General features: G+C 39.0%; 1 protein-coding gene across 3 annotated transcripts in view; it reads right to left on the minus strand.

The window, feature by feature from the left end:
* CACNA1H (calcium voltage-gated channel subunit alpha1 H) overlaps nt 1-19,269 on the minus strand; it is a 382,070-nt gene that overhangs the window by 77,862 nt on the left and 284,939 nt on the right. For 2 of the 3 annotated variants that reach the window (XM_040439277.1, XM_040439276.1), the window contains exons 11-13: nt 5,674-5,825; nt 3,743-3,928; nt 3,423-3,540 (exon numbers count right to left, since the gene is read on the minus strand). In XM_040439277.1, the coding sequence (XP_040295211.1) occupies nt 3,423-3,540; nt 3,743-3,928; nt 5,674-5,825 (456 nt within the window). The remainder of the gene's footprint in view (nt 1-3,422; nt 3,541-3,742; nt 3,929-5,673; nt 5,826-19,269) is intronic. The other variant, XM_040439279.1, reaches the window with a different exon arrangement.

Raw genomic sequence — 19,269 nt, forward strand, 5'->3', positions numbered from 1 at the left:
ATTCTTGTACATAGGAGCAGTATTATAGCAGTTATATTCTTGTACATAGGCGCAGTATTATGGCAGTTATATTCTTGTACATAGTCGCAGTATTATAGTAAATTCTTGTACATAGGAGGTAGTATTATAGTAGTTATATTCTTGTATATAGGCGCAGTTTTATAGTAGTTATATTCTTGTACATAGGAGCAGTATTATAGTAGTTATATTCTTGTACATAAAAGCAGTATTATAGTAGTTATATTCTTGTACATAGGAGCAGTATTATAGTAGTTATATTCTTATACATAGGAGCAGTATATAGGAGCAGTATTGTAGTAGTTATATTCTTATACATAGGAGCAGTATTATAGTAGTTGTATTCTTGTACATAGGAGCAGTATTATAGTAGCTATATCCTTGTACATAGGAGGCAGTTTTATAGTAGTTGTATTCTTGTACATAGGAGCAGTATTATAGTAGTTATATTCTTGTACATAGGGGGCAGTATTATAGTAGTTATATTCTTGTACATAGGAGCAGTATTATAGTAGTTATATTCTTGTACATAGGGGGCAGTATTATAGTAGTTATATTCTTGTACATAGGAGCAGTATTATAGCAGTCATATTCTTGTACATAGGAGCAGTATTATAGTAGTTATATTCTTGTACATAGGAGCAGTATTATAGTAGTTATATTCTTGTACATAGGAGCAGTATTATAGTAGTTATATTCTTGTACATAGAAGCAGTATTATAGTAGTTATATTCTTATACATAGGAGCAGTATTATAGTAGATATATATATTCTTGTACATAGGAGAAGTATTATAGTAGTTATATTCTTGTACATAGGAGCAGTATTATAGTAGATATATATTCTTGTACATAGGAGGCAGTATTATAGTAGTTATATTCTTGTACATAGGAGCAGTATTATAGCAGTTATATTCTTGTACATAGGAGCAGTATTATAGTAGCTATATTCTTGTATATAGGAGCAGTATTATAGTAGTTATATTCTTGTACATAGGAGGCAGTATTATAGTAGTTATATTCTTATACATAGGAGGCAGTATTATATTAGTTATATTCTTGTACATAGGAGCAGTATTATAGTAGTTATATTCTTGTACATAGGAGCAGTATTATAGTAGTTATATTCCTGTACATAGGAGGCAGTATTATAGTAGTTATATTCTTGTACATAGGAGCAGTATTATAGTAGTTATATTCTTGTACATAGGAGGCAGTATTATAGTAGTTATATTCTTGTACATAGGGCAGTATTATAGTAGTTATATTCTTGTACATAGGAGCAGTATTATAGTAGTTATATTCTTGTACATAGGAGCAGTATTATAGTAGTTATATTCTTGTACATAGGAGCAGTATTATAGTAGTTATATTCTTGTACATAGGAGCAGTATTATAGTAATTATATTCTTGTACATAGGAGCAGTATTATAGTAGTTATATTCATGTACATAGGAGCAGTATTATAGTAGTTATATTCTTATACATAGGAGCAGTATTATAGTAGTTATATTCTTGTATATAGGAGGCAGTAGTATAGTAATTATATTCTTGTACATAGGAGCAGTATTATAGCAATTATATTTTTACAGTGAGTAAATGCTTTAAAATATTGTAAGTATAATAATGTTAATGACTTGCATCAATAAAAAATAACTGGAAATATTGGCTTATTTCTGCCCAAGTGCCCAGATATCAGCAGAGCCAATTAGCATTACCTGACAGTAATAACTGGTTCTGATACATTGTGATCTGATAGCATAAAGGAGAATCCAATTTCCTCTTTCGTTTGTTATCGGTGAGTTTCTTACATTTGATGTGTTGGTGTCAGGATCAGACTTTCTGCCTCCACTTGGAAAGCATCAAAGCCATTTTTTAATGAAGAAGTTAATTAGGCTTTGAGCGCCCACTGTGGAAATATGGACTCAGTTCTAACAACAGATTGTTCTAAATCCTCTTCAAAAAAAGATTCAGACGAATGCAGGAATTCTTCATGGTTCTCTTCTAGGAGCCTCCAAGTATTCCTTTACTTCGTGGCCAAGACAAATCAACAAATAAATATTAATTCTGGGATTAGTGATCTTGGACGTGAACCCAATGATTATGTTTCGGAATGACCCATCAGATAATTTCGGAATGTATCATGGTCACATGTCATATTTGGATATTTCTTCATCTTTCAAGATCATGAACTCTTTTGCATCCTGTTGTTCAAAATGTTAATAGACCCCATAGCATAGATGGCATGTGTAGGGGCCCCTTCTGATGCTGGTTAACACAAGTCCTCTAACTAGGAGGACTTTGTTCTTTTTTAGGCCCATTTCATGATTCATGGGGTCATTACCAACACCCATGCCTGTAGGCTCTTGGATCTGGGGGTCCATCTCTCTAGGGCCCCATAGCATCTACGTGGTTTGGTAGATACTCTATGGGAAGTTGTCATGATAGATTACTTCCAACACATGGTCTCGATTATGGTGTCCTACTTCAGGGGCCATCAGTGTTATCATTTGGGCATTACACAATGCCTACTGAAATCAATGGGCCCTCATGTAATTCATGGATACCAGTGGTCCTCCAAAGTAAGGCTCTTTTCACATCTCATTTATGGCCCCCATATAACCTATAGGCCTAGACTTGCAGTATATGTTAAAGGATGTCTCTCACAGGTGCCATAGAGAGGGATCTGTCACCCCTAGGGTCCCACTGTACAAAAATATATACTGTTGTATGGAATTGAGAGTCTACTCATCTGTTCCATACTTTTGGGTATAGTAATGTATACCAGCCAGATGGAGGACAAAAAGGACACCCTTTTGGCCTTTGTTACTATAATATGACCTCATAGGTATGTTTAGTACCTGCTATATCTACATCACAATGTATGTGATGTGAACACATGACCTTTGCTGTTTTGATGAATCTCTCCTATTACTACCATTCGGAAAGGGGTTCTTTACTACAGGCAACCCCTTTAAGACCCTTCAATGTCTTAAAATATTAGTGAAGGATAATTATTTTATGTCCATTTTAGAGAGCCCGGTACTTGGCTTTCAAAAATGGACAAGTCCTTGGTGCTTTGTCAGGTGAATGGATGTAAATTGTAAGCATATCATTTATTTGAGAAAAATCTGATTACTTCTGCCGGCTAAGATGGGACATTGCATGACTGCAGCCCAAATTCTTTTCTCCTTCTCTTTTGTCACCAAGTTGTCAACCCAGAACCCAGATGTGTTTCCTGGTAGCTAGGGATGGCAAACAGCATTTTACATGAGTTGTCAGGAAGCATGGCCATAGCAACTAATCTGTCTCAGGTGCCTTCTACTGCCCTATTAATCAGATTTTTCTAATACGTGTGGATAGATGTGAGAACATTTATGGAAGAGGTCATAGGAATATTCTTACCTGGAAAACTGTCACAATGGCCCAGAGAAGGGAATCAAAGTTCTTCCGGTCGGTAATGGTGTCTCCATTGTCTGTCCTCAGAGTAAACTTACAGCCAAAGAGATGCATGCCAAGAATGCTACAAGGAGCAAAGAACACAGCAATATTAGTCAATCACCGAAGTGATGGATGTTCGTGGGGACGGAAAGGGGTGGTTGAAGACCCTACTTGTAGAATTAGGTCAACATCATCAATACTATGAGTTATGTCTTGATATGGATGATCGTAAGTTATATTATAGAAGCAGGGATGGCACTGATGTAGCAGAAATGATCCAGTACCTGAAGATAAAGATGAAGAGCATGAGAAGCATGCAGAACGTAGCCACATTGTCCATGGTCTTCATCAGGACCACCAGTTGGCGGCGCAGAGCTGGCATGAAGCGGACCAGCTTCAACACGCGAAGCAGCCGGAATGTTCTGAGCACAGACAGACCCCCGTCTGACTGTCCGATGATCTCCCAAACACTGAATGATGGGAAAGCAGTATAGCGGTAAGTGTCTCCATCACAGAAACCTACAGGCAACTCAGTAGTCACAACTTAACACTACGGGAAGAGAGGATATGGTGGGCGGCATGAGATGAGGCAACAGCAGAAGCTTCTAAACTGGTCACGTCTTACACGTATCATTCCGCTACATACAAAAAGAAAACGATGACTGAGCATAGCAAGCCCCTAGAGCTAAGAGCGGGAATGTGCTTTTCTATAGTACCCAATGATACAACACATACTTTGGAGGACCATGACGCCCACCTGTGAGTTTGAAATGTTTACACTAAATTCAAGATGGTGGCCCTAAAGAAGGCGGAGAGTTGTACCCATAGGTCAACTATTTATATCTATCTAGAACTATCCGGGGGCTTCCTGATGTTAGACTCACCCTCTAAATCATACACTTTTTACAATTTCTGAAAATGGATAAAATGATTTATTATTAGATGTCGCCATTTAGCTCTTAAAATTACATGGTCTTAGATTTCATTGGTGGTGGCCCTGTTGCACTAGAGCCTATGAAAATATTCATCATCGGCCAAGTGGTGAGAAGTGGTACTGCAGGTGACAAGTTTAGAAAAAACTTACTTTAACTAAGAAAAGAAAGGCAGCTTTAGAATATATTATATAACAAGCTGAACTGTTTCCTTTAATTTTTTTTTACAAAGCAAAATTAATTTTAGGTAATTTTGGCTATTTCCTTTCTGGGTCCCACAGACACTGGCAGCACAGGTATATTCCATGTGTTCTAGCCCTCCTTGGTCATGCATGGTCAACTGTGTGACAGTGCTTCTGAAAAGTCCACCTACATGGGACTGCCTGGATTATCCTAACAAGGTAATCAATTTAGGAAACCAATTTCATTTGAAAGTTGGATTCCAATAAATAATCAATGTATAGCATTTAGTTTAGACGCAGAAAGTATTGACTTTCCTAGAAGAGACAATGAGAGGGTTTAGGGGTCAACGTAGCACGATAATAAAAAGTTAGGAAAACTTGATTCAGTATAATAATGCCAGTGGAGCCCAAATATTGGGTTTAAAGGGGCTCCGTCAGCAGATTCAACCCTATTAAACCAGACAAGCTCCCTGGTGGGGTTGCTTCTGCTGATTAAAATGATACCTGCCTGGTGAAAATCGGCTGTGGCGTTCCTGAGAAAAAAAGACTTTTATTCTTCATGGAAATTAAGGCATCAGCGCAGTAAGGGGCGTGGCCAACACTAGAAAGCTGCGTTGCACTGAAGCCCTCATTTGCATAAAAAATTAAAGTCTTTTTATCTTGGTAACGCTGCAACCGATTTTCACAAGACAGGTATCATTTTAATCAGCATGATCGACCCTACCCAGCTGTTTGCCTGATTTAATAGGGATGATCCTGCTTATAGGTGTTCTTTGAGGGACAATATGGTCTCCATCACGTGTTTGCACTTTTAATACTATGTTGCTATGTCTATAACTGGCTTATAGGTTCATGCTAGGCAAAACTGATGTTCTTTGAGGACAGTGATTGGCTGAGCCATCATTTCCAGTGTGTCAAGAGGGACTAGGAAGTGTTGGAACAGGAACGGTGGGCAATCCCTGAGGGAAAACTAAATTTTTTGCCATTCTGACCATTTTTGTTTTTTAAAAATGTTATCTTTAAAGGGGCATGTACTTGGAGAGGGGGTTGGGATTTACATTGAAGCTCCTGAGATGACCAGCAGCAAAAAGAAGCAATCACCTGATGACCACGATGATTCCATCAAAGATATTGTATGGATTCTTGATGTATCCAAAGATTCCAAAAGCGAGGAGCTTCAGGAGCATCTCCAAGGCGAACATGCTGGTGAAGACGATGTTACTGATCTCCAGGGCGTTGGTCAGCTCTTCAGGCTACAGGGAGAAAGCGCAGTGGTTATAATGCATCGTTATAATGGTATAGTACACAGAAGAGCAGACAATACATCGGTCAGGGCTCAGCCAACCCAACCAGTGGCCTCATACACTGTACTATACCTAATGCAGGACCTAGGGGCATAGCATGCCAATCATTTAAAGGGGTATTCCCATCTTATAAAGCAGGGATGCCCAACCAGCAGCTCTCCAGCTGTTGCAAAACTACAGCTCCCAGCCTGCCCGGACAGCCTACAGCTATCAGCCTGCAGCAGGGCATGGTGGGAGTTATAGTTTTACAACAGCTGGAGGGCCGCAGGTTGAGTCTCCCTGTTATAAAGTAAGAGCACAGGAATCGGCAACCTTTGGCACTCCAGCTGTTGTGAAACTACAACTCCCAGCATGTTCCTTTCACTTCTGTGGGAGTTCAGAGAACAGCCAAGCAAGTGTGTATGATGGGAGATGTAGTTACACAACACCTGGAGTGCCAGAGGTTGCTGACCCCTTAAATCAGGCATGGCCAAGCTGTGGCTCTCCAGCTGCTGTAAAACTACAACTCCCACCATGCCCTGCTGCAGGCTGATAGCTGTAGGCAGTCTGAGCATGCTGGGAGTTGTAGTTTTGCAACAGCTGGAGAGCCTCAGTTTGGCCATGCCTGCCTTAAATAGTATATCACCTGGATATGACATCATTTTTTCCACTGGTGGGAGTCCGATCTCTGGGATCCCCACCAATCCCATACACAGCTCAGCAGACAGTATCACACATCAAGGGCTTAGATACACCTGCTCAGCAGCAGTAGTCTTCAGTACACCAGCTAATTGGCACCTGTATCACACATGGGAGTCTTAGATTCACTGGTTCAGAGTATCACACGTGATAGTCTTTGATATACCAGCCAAATGGATAGCAGTCTCACAAACGGGAGGCTTGGATACACTGATTTAAAATATCACACATGATAGGCTTAGATACACCAGCTAATCGTCAGACAGTACCACCTGATAAGCTTAGATACATCAGCTTAGTAGACAGTATAAGGGCTCCTGCACACAACCGTATCTGTTTAGGCAGTGTGCATGAGCCCTTACTTAGGATAGGCTTAATTTACCAGTATCACATATGATAGGCTTACTCTAAAGGATTCCCCCCCCCCCCCCCAATAAATAAATCATTAACAATTTTTGTCCCATCTTGCCTCTTTTCTTGTGTGACCTTGATGAGCGTTGCCGGTGCCCACCCTATAGTGAGGAGGGCGCTCCCACCACTAATAAAGGAGACACTTTACATAGCCCGGCCGCCTCTTTATTTTGGCACGGACAGAATTTTCCGTATGATCTGATTATTCAAGTCTTTTCAGCTTGAGACATGTCCTCTATCAAGGAGCGAAGTCTGTCGGAGTGTGAAAGAGCTAATTAGATGCCCAGTGGTTTGGCTGCGTTTCAGTGTGCCGGCTGCACTGTGGATACGGACTGGTCCGGGCGCTTGGCGGGAAGCCACATACATACAGTAGCTATTACAAAGAAGGGATATATATATATGTCTGGTTCAGGCGAGAGGCATATTTATACTTGCCAGCTCTCCGGGGGGGCTGCCAAGAGCCTGAATATTTACTGACAGGCATTAAAAAAAAGAATAAAAAAAAAAAAAAAAAGACGGGCTGCAGTGGTTCACAGACAGGCGTCAGGTATGTGAATGTCAGCCAATATGGCAGTCCGGTATAAATAGTCCCCTGCCTGTGTAGTACCCTGGAGCAGGGGTACTTTGACGTTTGGACATTTGCCTATTGTCTTTGCTTTATTTCACTTGAAAGGGTTAACTTGCGCTGACTTCTATTGTTTAATACTGTGTAACTGCATTTTATATTTTTCTTGTTCATTTGCACTGTATTTGCGAGGCTCTGTGGAAAGGGTTAATGAATAATGAGAGACTTTTGGGACTTTGAATGAGCAGCTGGTAATTTTCCACATCTGCCATTGGGTTAAAAGAAATACATGTTTTGGAGGGAAAAAGGCAGACTTGTTTACTACCAAAACCAGACAATCTGACCTTTTGGATGTCTGGTTTTAGCTTTGTTATGTCTGTAAACTTGTTTTTGTCTGGAAAAACTGCTGTATCATTGCCATTGAGTATTATTGAAGCTCTAATGTAAATCTATGCCATACGGAAGTGGTAACATTGTATCTGTTTGCGCTGAGTTTCTCCGCTCCACCCCTCCCACTAGAAGGTTCTAGTCTAGCTAGAAAAGGTACATAAGTAGAGCAGTCAGAGCCCCTAGTGTCCTGCCGTTAGGGAACAGTGCTTGGAAGAGGAGACTCTGCTAGACTATTGAGTGACCAGAAGAAAACACTAAGAAGGGGATACTCTGCCACAGACCCTGGATCACCAGCCTTTGACCAGGGTACCAGCCTTCTGAAGAGAGAGGGACAGTTAGCTCAGGCCTTTCCTCAGAATCAAACCCTTCTTCTGCCAAGGAGGAGACTGGAGAAGCCAGCTTAGTGCACTGCCTGTATTGTTTTGCACTTGAGTTCCTCCAGTAAAGAAGCCCACTGGTTTACTGCAGACCCTGACTCTTTGGACTTTTTCCCCATTGGGATGCACCATGCCTTATCATCCCTTCCAGAGAGCAGCAACACGTGGTGACACCTCGGCAGTGTCTGGGGTACCCAGCGTAGCGTTGGTGCCACCCAAACTCTGCCACTGCACCTGGACTTTACAAATGTTAAAACTGTGTCTCAATACCTTACTTCTAGGCTGAGATATGAGCAGTTGATGTTACAGGCCCAAAGCCTGAGGCTGCACTATTGAGACATTCTGATGATTTCTGTCAATGCTGTCATGTAGCAATCACCAAATGCATCAAAGTCTCCCAAATAAGCCCCACCCCTGGGACCACCCCTAACCTGTACAGGACCTCCCACTTCTGGGAGTGGCTTTCATAAGCCCCACCCATTTCCGTTCCGTTCGTGCTGTGCACCTATATGGTATAACTGGGGCTGTCTGACATGAACAGAATCCAATTTCAATCACATGGAAGAGACTTTTTAAATTATTTTAGAGGGAAATTTTTGATTTACAGGGGGTGTCCCACAAAAAATATTTGACATTTTTTAAACCAGCTCCTGCATCTGAATACTTTTGTAATTGCATGTAATAAAAAATTTAGTATAGCCATGTAGTTATTCACTGAAATCTGTCCGTATAGCTCCACCTGCTGTTTGCTCTTTTTATAATTTCTCTGTCCTGCTCGCTGAGAAGGAAGCACATGCTCAGTTCCATCCTTCAACTGCCACCAGCTGCAGCAGAAAGGACACGCTCCTGAGAAAGGACACGTCCCCTAAGCTGTCAGCTTGAAATAAATGTAGTAGAGCAATTGGAGCAATTATTGTGGAGATCTTTGGATCCATGTGAGGTACAGGGCTGGTTCTAGCTTTGTTAGGAAGAGGTTGTCTTTCTCTGCGTTCCGAAAAATCTGTTAAGTGACATATTAAACTCTAAACTGCGGAGAACGTATTGTAATTCACTGGAGGAATCCGGAGCAGCGAGAAAATGACATTAAATAAAATGTGTCTCCAGGGGAACGTCCCGCTACATGCAAATGCTGTTTAGAGCCGCTATCTATAATTGGGGTTCGCAGGAAGATAAAGTGAACGCTTCCTTTTTAATTTGACAAAGATTAAAGACAGTAACATCAGTACAAACTAAAGGTTAAGGAATTAACTACTGGTCCCACAATAACCAAAACCAACACTGAAATATAGAATATATAGCATTCTACACCACAGGGGCAGTATTATAGTAGTTATATTCCTGTACATAGGAGGCAGTATTATAGTAGTTATATTCTTGTACATAGGAGCAGTATTATAGTAGTTATATTCTTGTACATAGGAGCAGTATTATAGTAATTATATTCTTGTACATAGGAGCAGTATTATAGTAGTTATATTCTTGTACATAGGGGGCAGTATTATAGTAGTTATATTCTTGTACATAGGAGCAGTATTATAGTAGTTATATTCTTGTACATAGGAGCAGTATTATAGTAGTTATATTCTTGTACATAGGAGCAGTATTATACTAGTTATATTCTTGTACATAGGAGCAGTATTATAGTAGTTATATTCCTGTACATAGGAGGCAGTATTATAGTAGTTATATTCTTGTACATAGGAGCAGTATTATAGTAGTTATATTCTTGTACATAGGAGCAGTATTATAGTAGTTATATCCTTGTACATAGGAGCAGTATTATAGTAGTCATATTCTTGTACATAGGAGCAGTATTATAGTAGTTATATTCTTGTACATAGGAGCAGTATTATAGTAGTTGTATTCTTGTACATAGGAGACAGTATTATAGTAGTTATATTCTTGTACATAGGAGCAGTATTATAGTAGTTATATTCTTGTACATAGGAGCAGTATTATAGTAGTTATATTCTTCTACATAGGAGGCAGTATTATAGTAGTTATATCCCTGTACATATGAGGCAGTATTATAGTAGTTATATACTTGTACATAGGAGCAGTATTATAGTAGTTATATTCTTGTACATAGGAGGCAGTATTATAGTAGTTATATTATTGTACATAGGAGCAGTATTATAGTAGTAATATTCTTGTACATAGGGGCAGTATTATTGTAGTTATATTCTTGTACATAGGAGCAGTATTATAGTAGTTATATTCTTGTACATAGGAGCAGTATTATAGTAGTAATAGTCTTGTACATAGGAGCAGTATTATAGTAGTTATATTCTTGTACATAGGAGCAGTATTATATTAGTTATATTCTTGTACATAGGAGCAGTATTATAGTAGTTATATTCTTGTACATAGGAGCAGTATTATAGTAGTTATATTCTTGTACATAGGAGGCAATATTATAGTAGTTATATTCTTGTACATAGGGGCAGTATTATAGTAGTTATATTCTTGTACATAGGAGCAGTATTATAGTAGTTATATTCTTGTACATAGGAGCAGTATTATAGTATTTATATTCTTGTACATAAGAGCAGTATTATAGTAGTTATATTCTTGTACATAGGGGCAGTATTATAGTAGTTATATTCTTGTACATAGGAGGCAGTATTATAGTAGTTATATTCTTGTACATAGGAGGCAGTATTATAGTAGTTATATTCTTGTACATAGGAGGCAGTATTATAGTAGTTATATTCTTGTACATAGGAGCAGTATTATAGTAGTTATATTCTTGTACATAGGAGGCAGTATTATAGTAGTTATATTCTTGTACATAGGAGCAGTATTATAGTAGTTATATTCTTGTATATAGGAGCAGTATTATAGTAGTTATATTCTTGTACATAGGAGCAGTATTATAGTAGTTATATTCTTGTATATAGGAGCAGTATTATAGTAGTTATATTCTTATACATAGGAGCAATATTATAGTAGTTATATTCTTATACATAGGAGCAATATTATAGTAGTTATATTCTTATACATAGAAGCAGTATTATAGTAGTTATATTCTTGTACATAGGAGGTAGTATTATAGTAGTTATATTCTTGTACATAGGAGGCAGTATTATAGTAGTTATATTCTTGTACATAGGAGCAGTATTATAGTAGTTATATTCTTGTACATAGGAGCAGTATTATAGTAGTTATATTCTTGTACATAGGAGCAGTATTATAGTAGTTATATTCTTGTACATAGGAGCAGTATTATAGCAGTTATATTCTTGTACATAGGAGCAGTATTATAGTATTTATATTCTTGTACAGAGGAGCAGTATTATAGTAGTTATATTCTTATACATAGGAGCAATATTATAGTAGTTATATTCTTATACATAGGAGCAGTATTATAGTAGTTATATTCCTGTACATAGGAGCAGTATTATAGTAGTTATATTCTTGTACATAGGAGCAGTATTATAGTAGTTATATTCTTGTACATAGGAGCAGTATTATTGTAGTTATATTCTTGTACATAGGAGCAGTATTATAGTAGTTATATTCTTGTACATAGGAGCTGTATTATAGTAGTCATATTCTTGTACATAGGAGGCAGTATTATAGTAGTTATATTCTTGTACATAGGAGCAGTATTATAGCAGTTATATTCTTGTACATAGGAGGCAGTATTATAGTAGCTATATTCTTGTACATAGGAGCAGTATTATAGTAGTCATATTCTTGTACATAGGAGGCAGTATTATAGTAGTTATATTCTTGTACATAGGAGCAGTATTATAGTAGTTATATTCTTGTACATAGGAGCAGTATTATCGTACTGTAGTTATATTCTTGTACATAGGAGGCAGTATTATAGTAGTTATATTCTTGTACATAGGAGCAGTATTATAGTATTTATATTCTTGTACATAAGAGCAGTATTATAGTAGTTATATTCTTATACATACGAGCAATATTATAGTAGTTATATTCTTATACATAGGAGCAATATTATAGTAGTTATATTCTTATACATAGGAGGCAGTATTATAGCAGTTATATTCTTGTAGATAGGAGGCAGTATTATAGTAGTTATATTCTTGTACATAGGGGACAGTATTATAGTAGTTATATTCTTGTACATAGGAGGCAGTATTATAGTATTTATATTCTTGTACATAGGAGGCAGTATTATAGTAGTTATATTCTTGTACATAGGAGGCAGTACTATAGTAGTTATATTCTTATACATAGGAGGCAGTATTATAGTAGTCATATTCTTGTACATAGTAGCAGTATTATAGTAGTTATATTCTTGTAGATAGGAGGCAGTATTATAGTAGTTATATTCTTGTACATAGGAGCAGTATTATAGTAGTTATATTCTTGTACATAGGAGCAGTATTATAGTAGTTATATTCTTGTACACAGGAGCAGTATTATAGTAGTTCTATTCTTGTACATAGGAGACAGTATTATAGTAGTTATATTCTTGTACATAGGAGCAGTATTATAGTAGTTATATTCTTGTACATAGGAGCAGTATTATAGTAGTTATATTCTTGTACATAGGAGCAGTATTATAGTCGTTATTTTCTTGTATATAGGGAGCAGTATAATAGTAGTATATATTTTTGAACATAGGGAGTAGTATAATAGTGCTACTGTAGTAAATACAGTATAGCCTGCATAGATTTTTGCTATTGATGTATCACTTGTAACTGGATTTGCCTTTCAGTTATGTGTAATGTAACAAACATGGCTGTTTTTGGCTTTAAGCAGATCTCATCATTGTAGTCTGGAGATCACAGATATGTCAGCGAAGATCAAGGACATTTAACAGGCTCATGTCTTGTGTTTATTTTGTCTTTCGAGACACAGGACCTTACAAAGGACTTTTTTCTCCTCTTACAAGCAAATGACTTTGGTGGAGTTTTTGGTCTCTGTATAAATAAGAACTTTTTTTTCTGACTAGACCCTAGAACAATTGCAACCTTCTCGTGCCAACAAAATGCTGTAAAATGATAGCCATACCCACACTATAAACCGGGCAGGAAGTTACTGCTTTTGATTACCATGAACAGTCACTGAGTTGGACGTTTCACATTTTTAAAGCAGTTAGTGGTGGAGTTTTCACAAAAAGTTCACAAGATCTTTTAAGAAATTAAGAACCTTTTGTAGCTTTTTTCAGCAGTTTTGTGCTTTGGCTGAAAAATATGAAATAAACAATTTAAAAGATGAGTATGGGATTTTATTTGCGTATTTTTGTAATTAAATTTGTCTCCCATTGTTCAGTTGAAAAACCATGCCAAAAGTTGCCAAAGAGGCGAAGAAGGAAGCCGGTCCCAAGGAATTTCTTAATCAGTATTCTATGGTCATGTAAGGAGACCTTCAAACTTCTTCCAGCCATGGACTAAGAACAGTGACTATGACCATGCCTGATCTCCATGTTCTTGTTGAAATCTGGCGTGTGTTTGGTAAAGGGCTGGTGCCAGATAATGGTAGAGGGAAAGGTAGTTGCAGCTATCTATATCTTGATTTTGGTCAATTCTTTGCAATTTCTTCTGTAATGCTTCGGTTTTGCAGGATACCAGGCAAGACTGGATTCTCGGGAAGGCAGAAAGGCCACAAGATCCAAGGTTTTCACCACCATGGCGTCCTCCACCATCCAACCTTCATACCCAGGCCAGTTCTATCTGTCAATCTCCCTATTTTTTTTTTATACCTAGTACATTTAAAGGGGGTGTCCACTGGGGAAAATATAGTGCCAAAATGCTCTGAACTGGTTAAAACTAAAACTCTAGAAGTTATACTCACCTCAACGGTTCCCTGCCGCTCCTGTTTATACCAGGTCCATGCCGGCCTTTTCATTGGTCCTGTCTCGAAGCACAGAAAATACTAGAAAATATTCAGCCAATCGCGGCCCACCTCAACCAGTGATTGGCTGAGTTGGCATTTCCTGTGTTTCGAAACAGGATCGGGAGGCAGAAGTCAACTTCCAATAACCCACTCTGAGCCCTTTCTCGTATTTCTTTTTCCCCCTTTAATAACCACCATTACTATAGACTTCAGCATACAGGGCCACAGGAAGTTGTCACAGGTATGTCACATCCCGCAGCTCCACATGTTCACAGTCACCCGAACATTAACAATCACAAAGGAGAACCCTAACGCTACTCACAGTATCTATGAGGGACACAAATCATAGGTGGTATTAAAGGGGTTGTCCAGAATTAGAAACACAAGGCTGCTTTCTTCCAAAAACAGTCCGTCCCAGTTCACAGGTTGTGTGTGGTATTGCGGCTCTGCACCAGTAAAATCCCATATTCTCTTGTCCCTAAACGGAAGACTGAAGTGGAATGAACTAAACCAGGAGTGGACTCCATTGGGCGTTTTTCTTTGGGGCCTCTTTTAAAAACATTAAAACGGGCACACTGGCAGGGTTGATCATGATTAAAATGACAATCAGTAGTGGGCTCCCCCACTGCAAAAAAAGACTTTTCTTCTTACTGCAAATGAAAGCATCAGTGCACCGCGGGGGCAGGGTCAACACTGGAAAGCTGAGGTGCACCAAGGGGCCCCTCGATGAACTGAAGCCATCATTTGTATTAAGAATAAAAGTTGTTTTTTTTTCCCTCAGGAACGCCACAACCGATTTTAATATAAGCAGAATTAACCCTACCCGTCAGTGTGTCTGGTCTAGTAGGGTAGATCCTGCTGGTAAGTGCTCTTTAAATACACCAGAGCTTGTAACATCCAATTGCAGCTAATTTAGCATCCCGCTGGTCCCTGACGTCCAGACAATGGGAATAGTACTGTACATTCACTGATCTTTTTTTTCAGACCCCACAAATAGCCTATATCTGGGACTAATATACTTATGTCACACACTTTATTGCTCTCGGTTTCTTGGCTTCACTTAGAGAAGAAAAATGAGTCAATATAAACAACAAAATATCTACAAGACGTGGCTGCGCTACAGCAATTAAACCCTCCGACACCAGCGGCTCTGCTTATCCACGCTTCTAATTAACGACGTCTCCTCCTTTGAGGCGATAACGCTTTCATTTCAGAGTCCTGATAACCTTTTTTTGGGGGGGGGGGGGGGGGGATTTTTTGTTTCGTTTTTATTGTTTTTTTTTATTATTATTATTTTCGAGCTTGTCTCTTTTCTCCCATTTGATTCCCACTTTTAATAATCGCTTGGAATTCTGCAAAGTAACTTTCTACCTGTCTTCAATGTGACAAGAAAGTAATTTGGATGAAGGATGGAGAACGGTATAAATTGAAATGTGCTTGGAGATTTAGGCGCCGGGGGGGGGGGGGGGGGAGGGAGGGGCGCCGGGCGCTCTGTAATCTTGTGTTTTCACGGGATGTAACTGCTGTTGGTTTTAGCGAAACAGCTTTTATCGACAATGCAATAGATTCAGGCAGTAAGGCATAAATACCAGGAAATATATTGGTTGGCGGTCCGCCTGGAGGAATATGCAGCTAACGTTTTTGTGGCTGTTTTCTTAAAAATTCTCTACAAAAATGACACATGGCCAGAAACTGAAAGATTCTCTACACTAGCTACAAGGGAGCATGGTTACTTCTCATCATACGCTGGATCATATAAAGAGAGGAGGGGGCTAGCTACAAAACTCCAAATGTGCCCCCCCCCCACACACCTCCCTCACCTGCTGATAATCTAAAATTGTGCATTGAATTTTCCCACCACTAGGTGGTGCTTTAGAAAAATACTAATACACATAACTAAGTGAGTGATTTGTACAGGTAGAGCACTCCATCTGGTAAGATATGGTATTGCAAGCAAGGATTCGGAATAGTTGCTAATCAACGTTTTCCTAAACTTCGGACCGAATTCTGCTTTGAATGCTTCACTTCGCTCAACACTAACAAAAAGATTGAACATTGAAATTAATCTTCAGTTTGTCAGGAAAGCATCAGAAACTCCCCACGACTTTAGATTGCTGGCTGGGCCAGCCGAAAATGGCAAGTTCAACTGAAAAAATATCTATCGTGTATGGATGGGGTCTTTAAAGAGGTTATCCCATGACTAATGTAAAAAATGTGAATCGGACATGATATAGTACATGACAATTTCTTTCTAACAAAGCTAGAACCAGCCCTGTACCTCACATGGATCCAGAGATCTCCTCATTCAGTGCTCTGCTAGATCTATATAAAGCTGACATCTCAGGAGGCATGGCTTTTCTGTTGCAGCTCAGGGGGCGTGTCCATGCTCTCCCTATCACAGCTCAGGGGGCGTGTCCATGCTCTCCCTATCGCAGCTCAGGAGGCAGCTGAAGGATGAAACTGAGCATGTGCGGCCTTCTCAGTGAGCAGGACAAATAAATAAGAAGAACAAACAGCAGGTGGCACTATACTGATACATTTTATTGAATAACTCAGTGGCAATGCAATTTTTTTAATTACATGCAGTTACAAAAGTATTCAGATCCAGGTGCTGGTTTGAAAGCTGTAGAATATTTTTCATGGAACAACCTTTTTAACCTATGACCACATTACTGCGATACAAAAATATCAAGTAAGATTTGACCCAGAATTTCAAAATTCTGCTCTATGTGAAATCAGATTGGTGAGTGATGGGGTCCCAAGTCTAAAGGAGTTGGGAGGGAAAAAGAGTAACAAACAACTTGGTGTAAGCCCGACAAAAAAGGTCTGTCCTAGGATATTTGCCAAACAGAAGTAGTCTTGAAACCAGAAGGTATGGAGGCAATGGAAGTGTGGTCAAGGAATGTACTTGGGGCCATAAACATTGGTAACCAGAAGAGCCAAGGGACTACTTGAGATGTAGTCATTACAAGAGTGGGAACAAGAAGCTGACAACCAGAAGGACAAGAAGGATTGAAGAAAACACCATTGTCATTACGACGAAGCCCCATAAATAACTTGCCATTGTGATTACGAGGAAGCACAGGAGACCTAATGAGTAAAGTCAAGTTCAGGATGCCTTCCAGTAGAACATACTAAGGCATTGCAGGGTCAGTGATTGTCACACCATCTGATGACTTCATCGAGTACTTTTTGTCAATGAGGTTACATAGTTAATACATTTGAAAAAAGACATACGTCCATCAAGTTCAACCAAGGGATAGGTGGGAATGCGAATCCCAAAAGGAATTGAGACTCAGATTTCTACACGTTTTCATAAGCATTAATGTTTTCTACTTTTAAGAATTCGTCTAAACCTTTTTTGAAACTGTCTACTGTTCCTGCTTTGACCATGTCCTGAGAAAGTTTATTCCACAGCTTCACAGTTCTTACAGTAAAGAAACTTTGACGCTTCCGGAGACTGAACTTTTTATTTTCCAGTCGGAGGCAGCGCCCCCTTGTCTTTTGAGCGAATTTTACATGGAACAGCTTTTCACTGTATTTTTCGTATGGCCCTTTTATATATTTGTATAGGTTAATTATGTCCCCCCTTAGACGTCTCTTCTCAAGACTAAATAAATTCAATTCTTTTAATCTTTCTTCATAACTAAGACCTTCCGTTCCCCCTATCAGTTTAGTCGCTCTCCTCTGTACTTTTTCCAGCTGCAGAGCGTCCTTTCTATGGACTGGTGCCCAGAACCGAACTGCATATTCCAGATGAGGCCGCACCAACACTTTGTAAAGTGGTAATATTACATCCCTGCCCGCAAGTCCATGCCTCGTTTAATGCATGACAATATCCTGGTGGCCTCAGGACTTATTACCAGCAGTTGCCTAACAACCACCAGTACAGAGCCAAGGTCATTGGGCTTTTAAATGGAAGACCCGTGGGCTCTAGTCCTGCTCTTCATGAGCTCCGTTGCCTTTACTGTCAACTTTTTCAACTCAAAAATTGCTTAATGGAGAAGCCCAGCTTTGAATTATGAAATACATTGTGTACATCAGGTTAAAGAGATGAAAAAAAATTTACGTCTTGGAGACCCATGCGACCATGTAAACATTTTCTACCTACTGGGCTCATAAATAACTTATCTTGCCTTGTTTTGAGGGATATGATGACTTAAAGTTGCCTGGAGCCATAGATATCCTTCAACTCTTTTCCTTTTTACTTAATTTTTTCGTCTTTGTCGTAGACCTTGCCTTTTGCAGAGATTGCTTATGTTTGTAATCTTAAATGAAACAATAACCGAAAATCACCTCTTTTGAGAAACAGTGTAAAGGGCAAACCCATTAAAAAATTCTTGGTGTGTGGGTGTTAGATCCAAAGCGTTCTCCGATAAAGCCCGTTCCAGTCTCTAAAAAGCTTTCTTTGAGGAGCAATATTAATTTCCATACATCACCATATATGAATGTAAACTATGTGTTTATGTGGATTGATGTTCTTGTCCATGGTGGAGTCAAACGGGCAACGGTTGTCACTTTTGAGTGACGGATAATTACCAGGTAACGATACACGTTTAGCTCGGCAGTTTAATTAATAGAGGGTTTTGCCAGTAATTACCTTAGCACTGACCGACTACCAGACAAGGGTTAAAATAATAATAAGACTTGCGGCTAAGATGAACCTACCGGTTCTTTGTCTACTGAAACCGAGACACAAAACAAGCTTCTCATTTAACAGAATTAGATTTGCCCGAGTGTTCAACAGAGCAAGCCCTTGTTTTAATGACTAGCTACTATGGCGAGCCACCCATCGTTAATGAAGAAGCCCAGAAATGAAGCTCGGTGTGCGGCGGGGAGACGGATGATTGCAAGAGCCATGATTGACTTGTAATGACATGTTTAGGAACCTGACTACTGTGCATTATGTCTGGGTGGCTGAGGCTCGGTCTATCATCAGAGGAAGATAGGGAGAATGTGAAACTCTAAGATGCAATGAAAAGCTTCACGGGATCTGGAACGTATTCTGACTGCTCTGGTTTATTGTGTGTAGAATATTGCTTTTATTCAGTTAATCGGATTTCGTAATTACATTCTAACCCAATGAATTACGCAGTCTTACATTTCGGAGCTATTCCAATATTCTTTAGCCATGGAAAGCCTTTCACGAAAGGGT

This window comes from Bufo bufo, chromosome 7 (genome assembly GCF_905171765.1).
Source record: "Bufo bufo chromosome 7, aBufBuf1.1, whole genome shotgun sequence".
Lineage (NCBI taxonomy): Eukaryota > Metazoa > Chordata > Amphibia > Anura > Bufonidae > Bufo > Bufo bufo.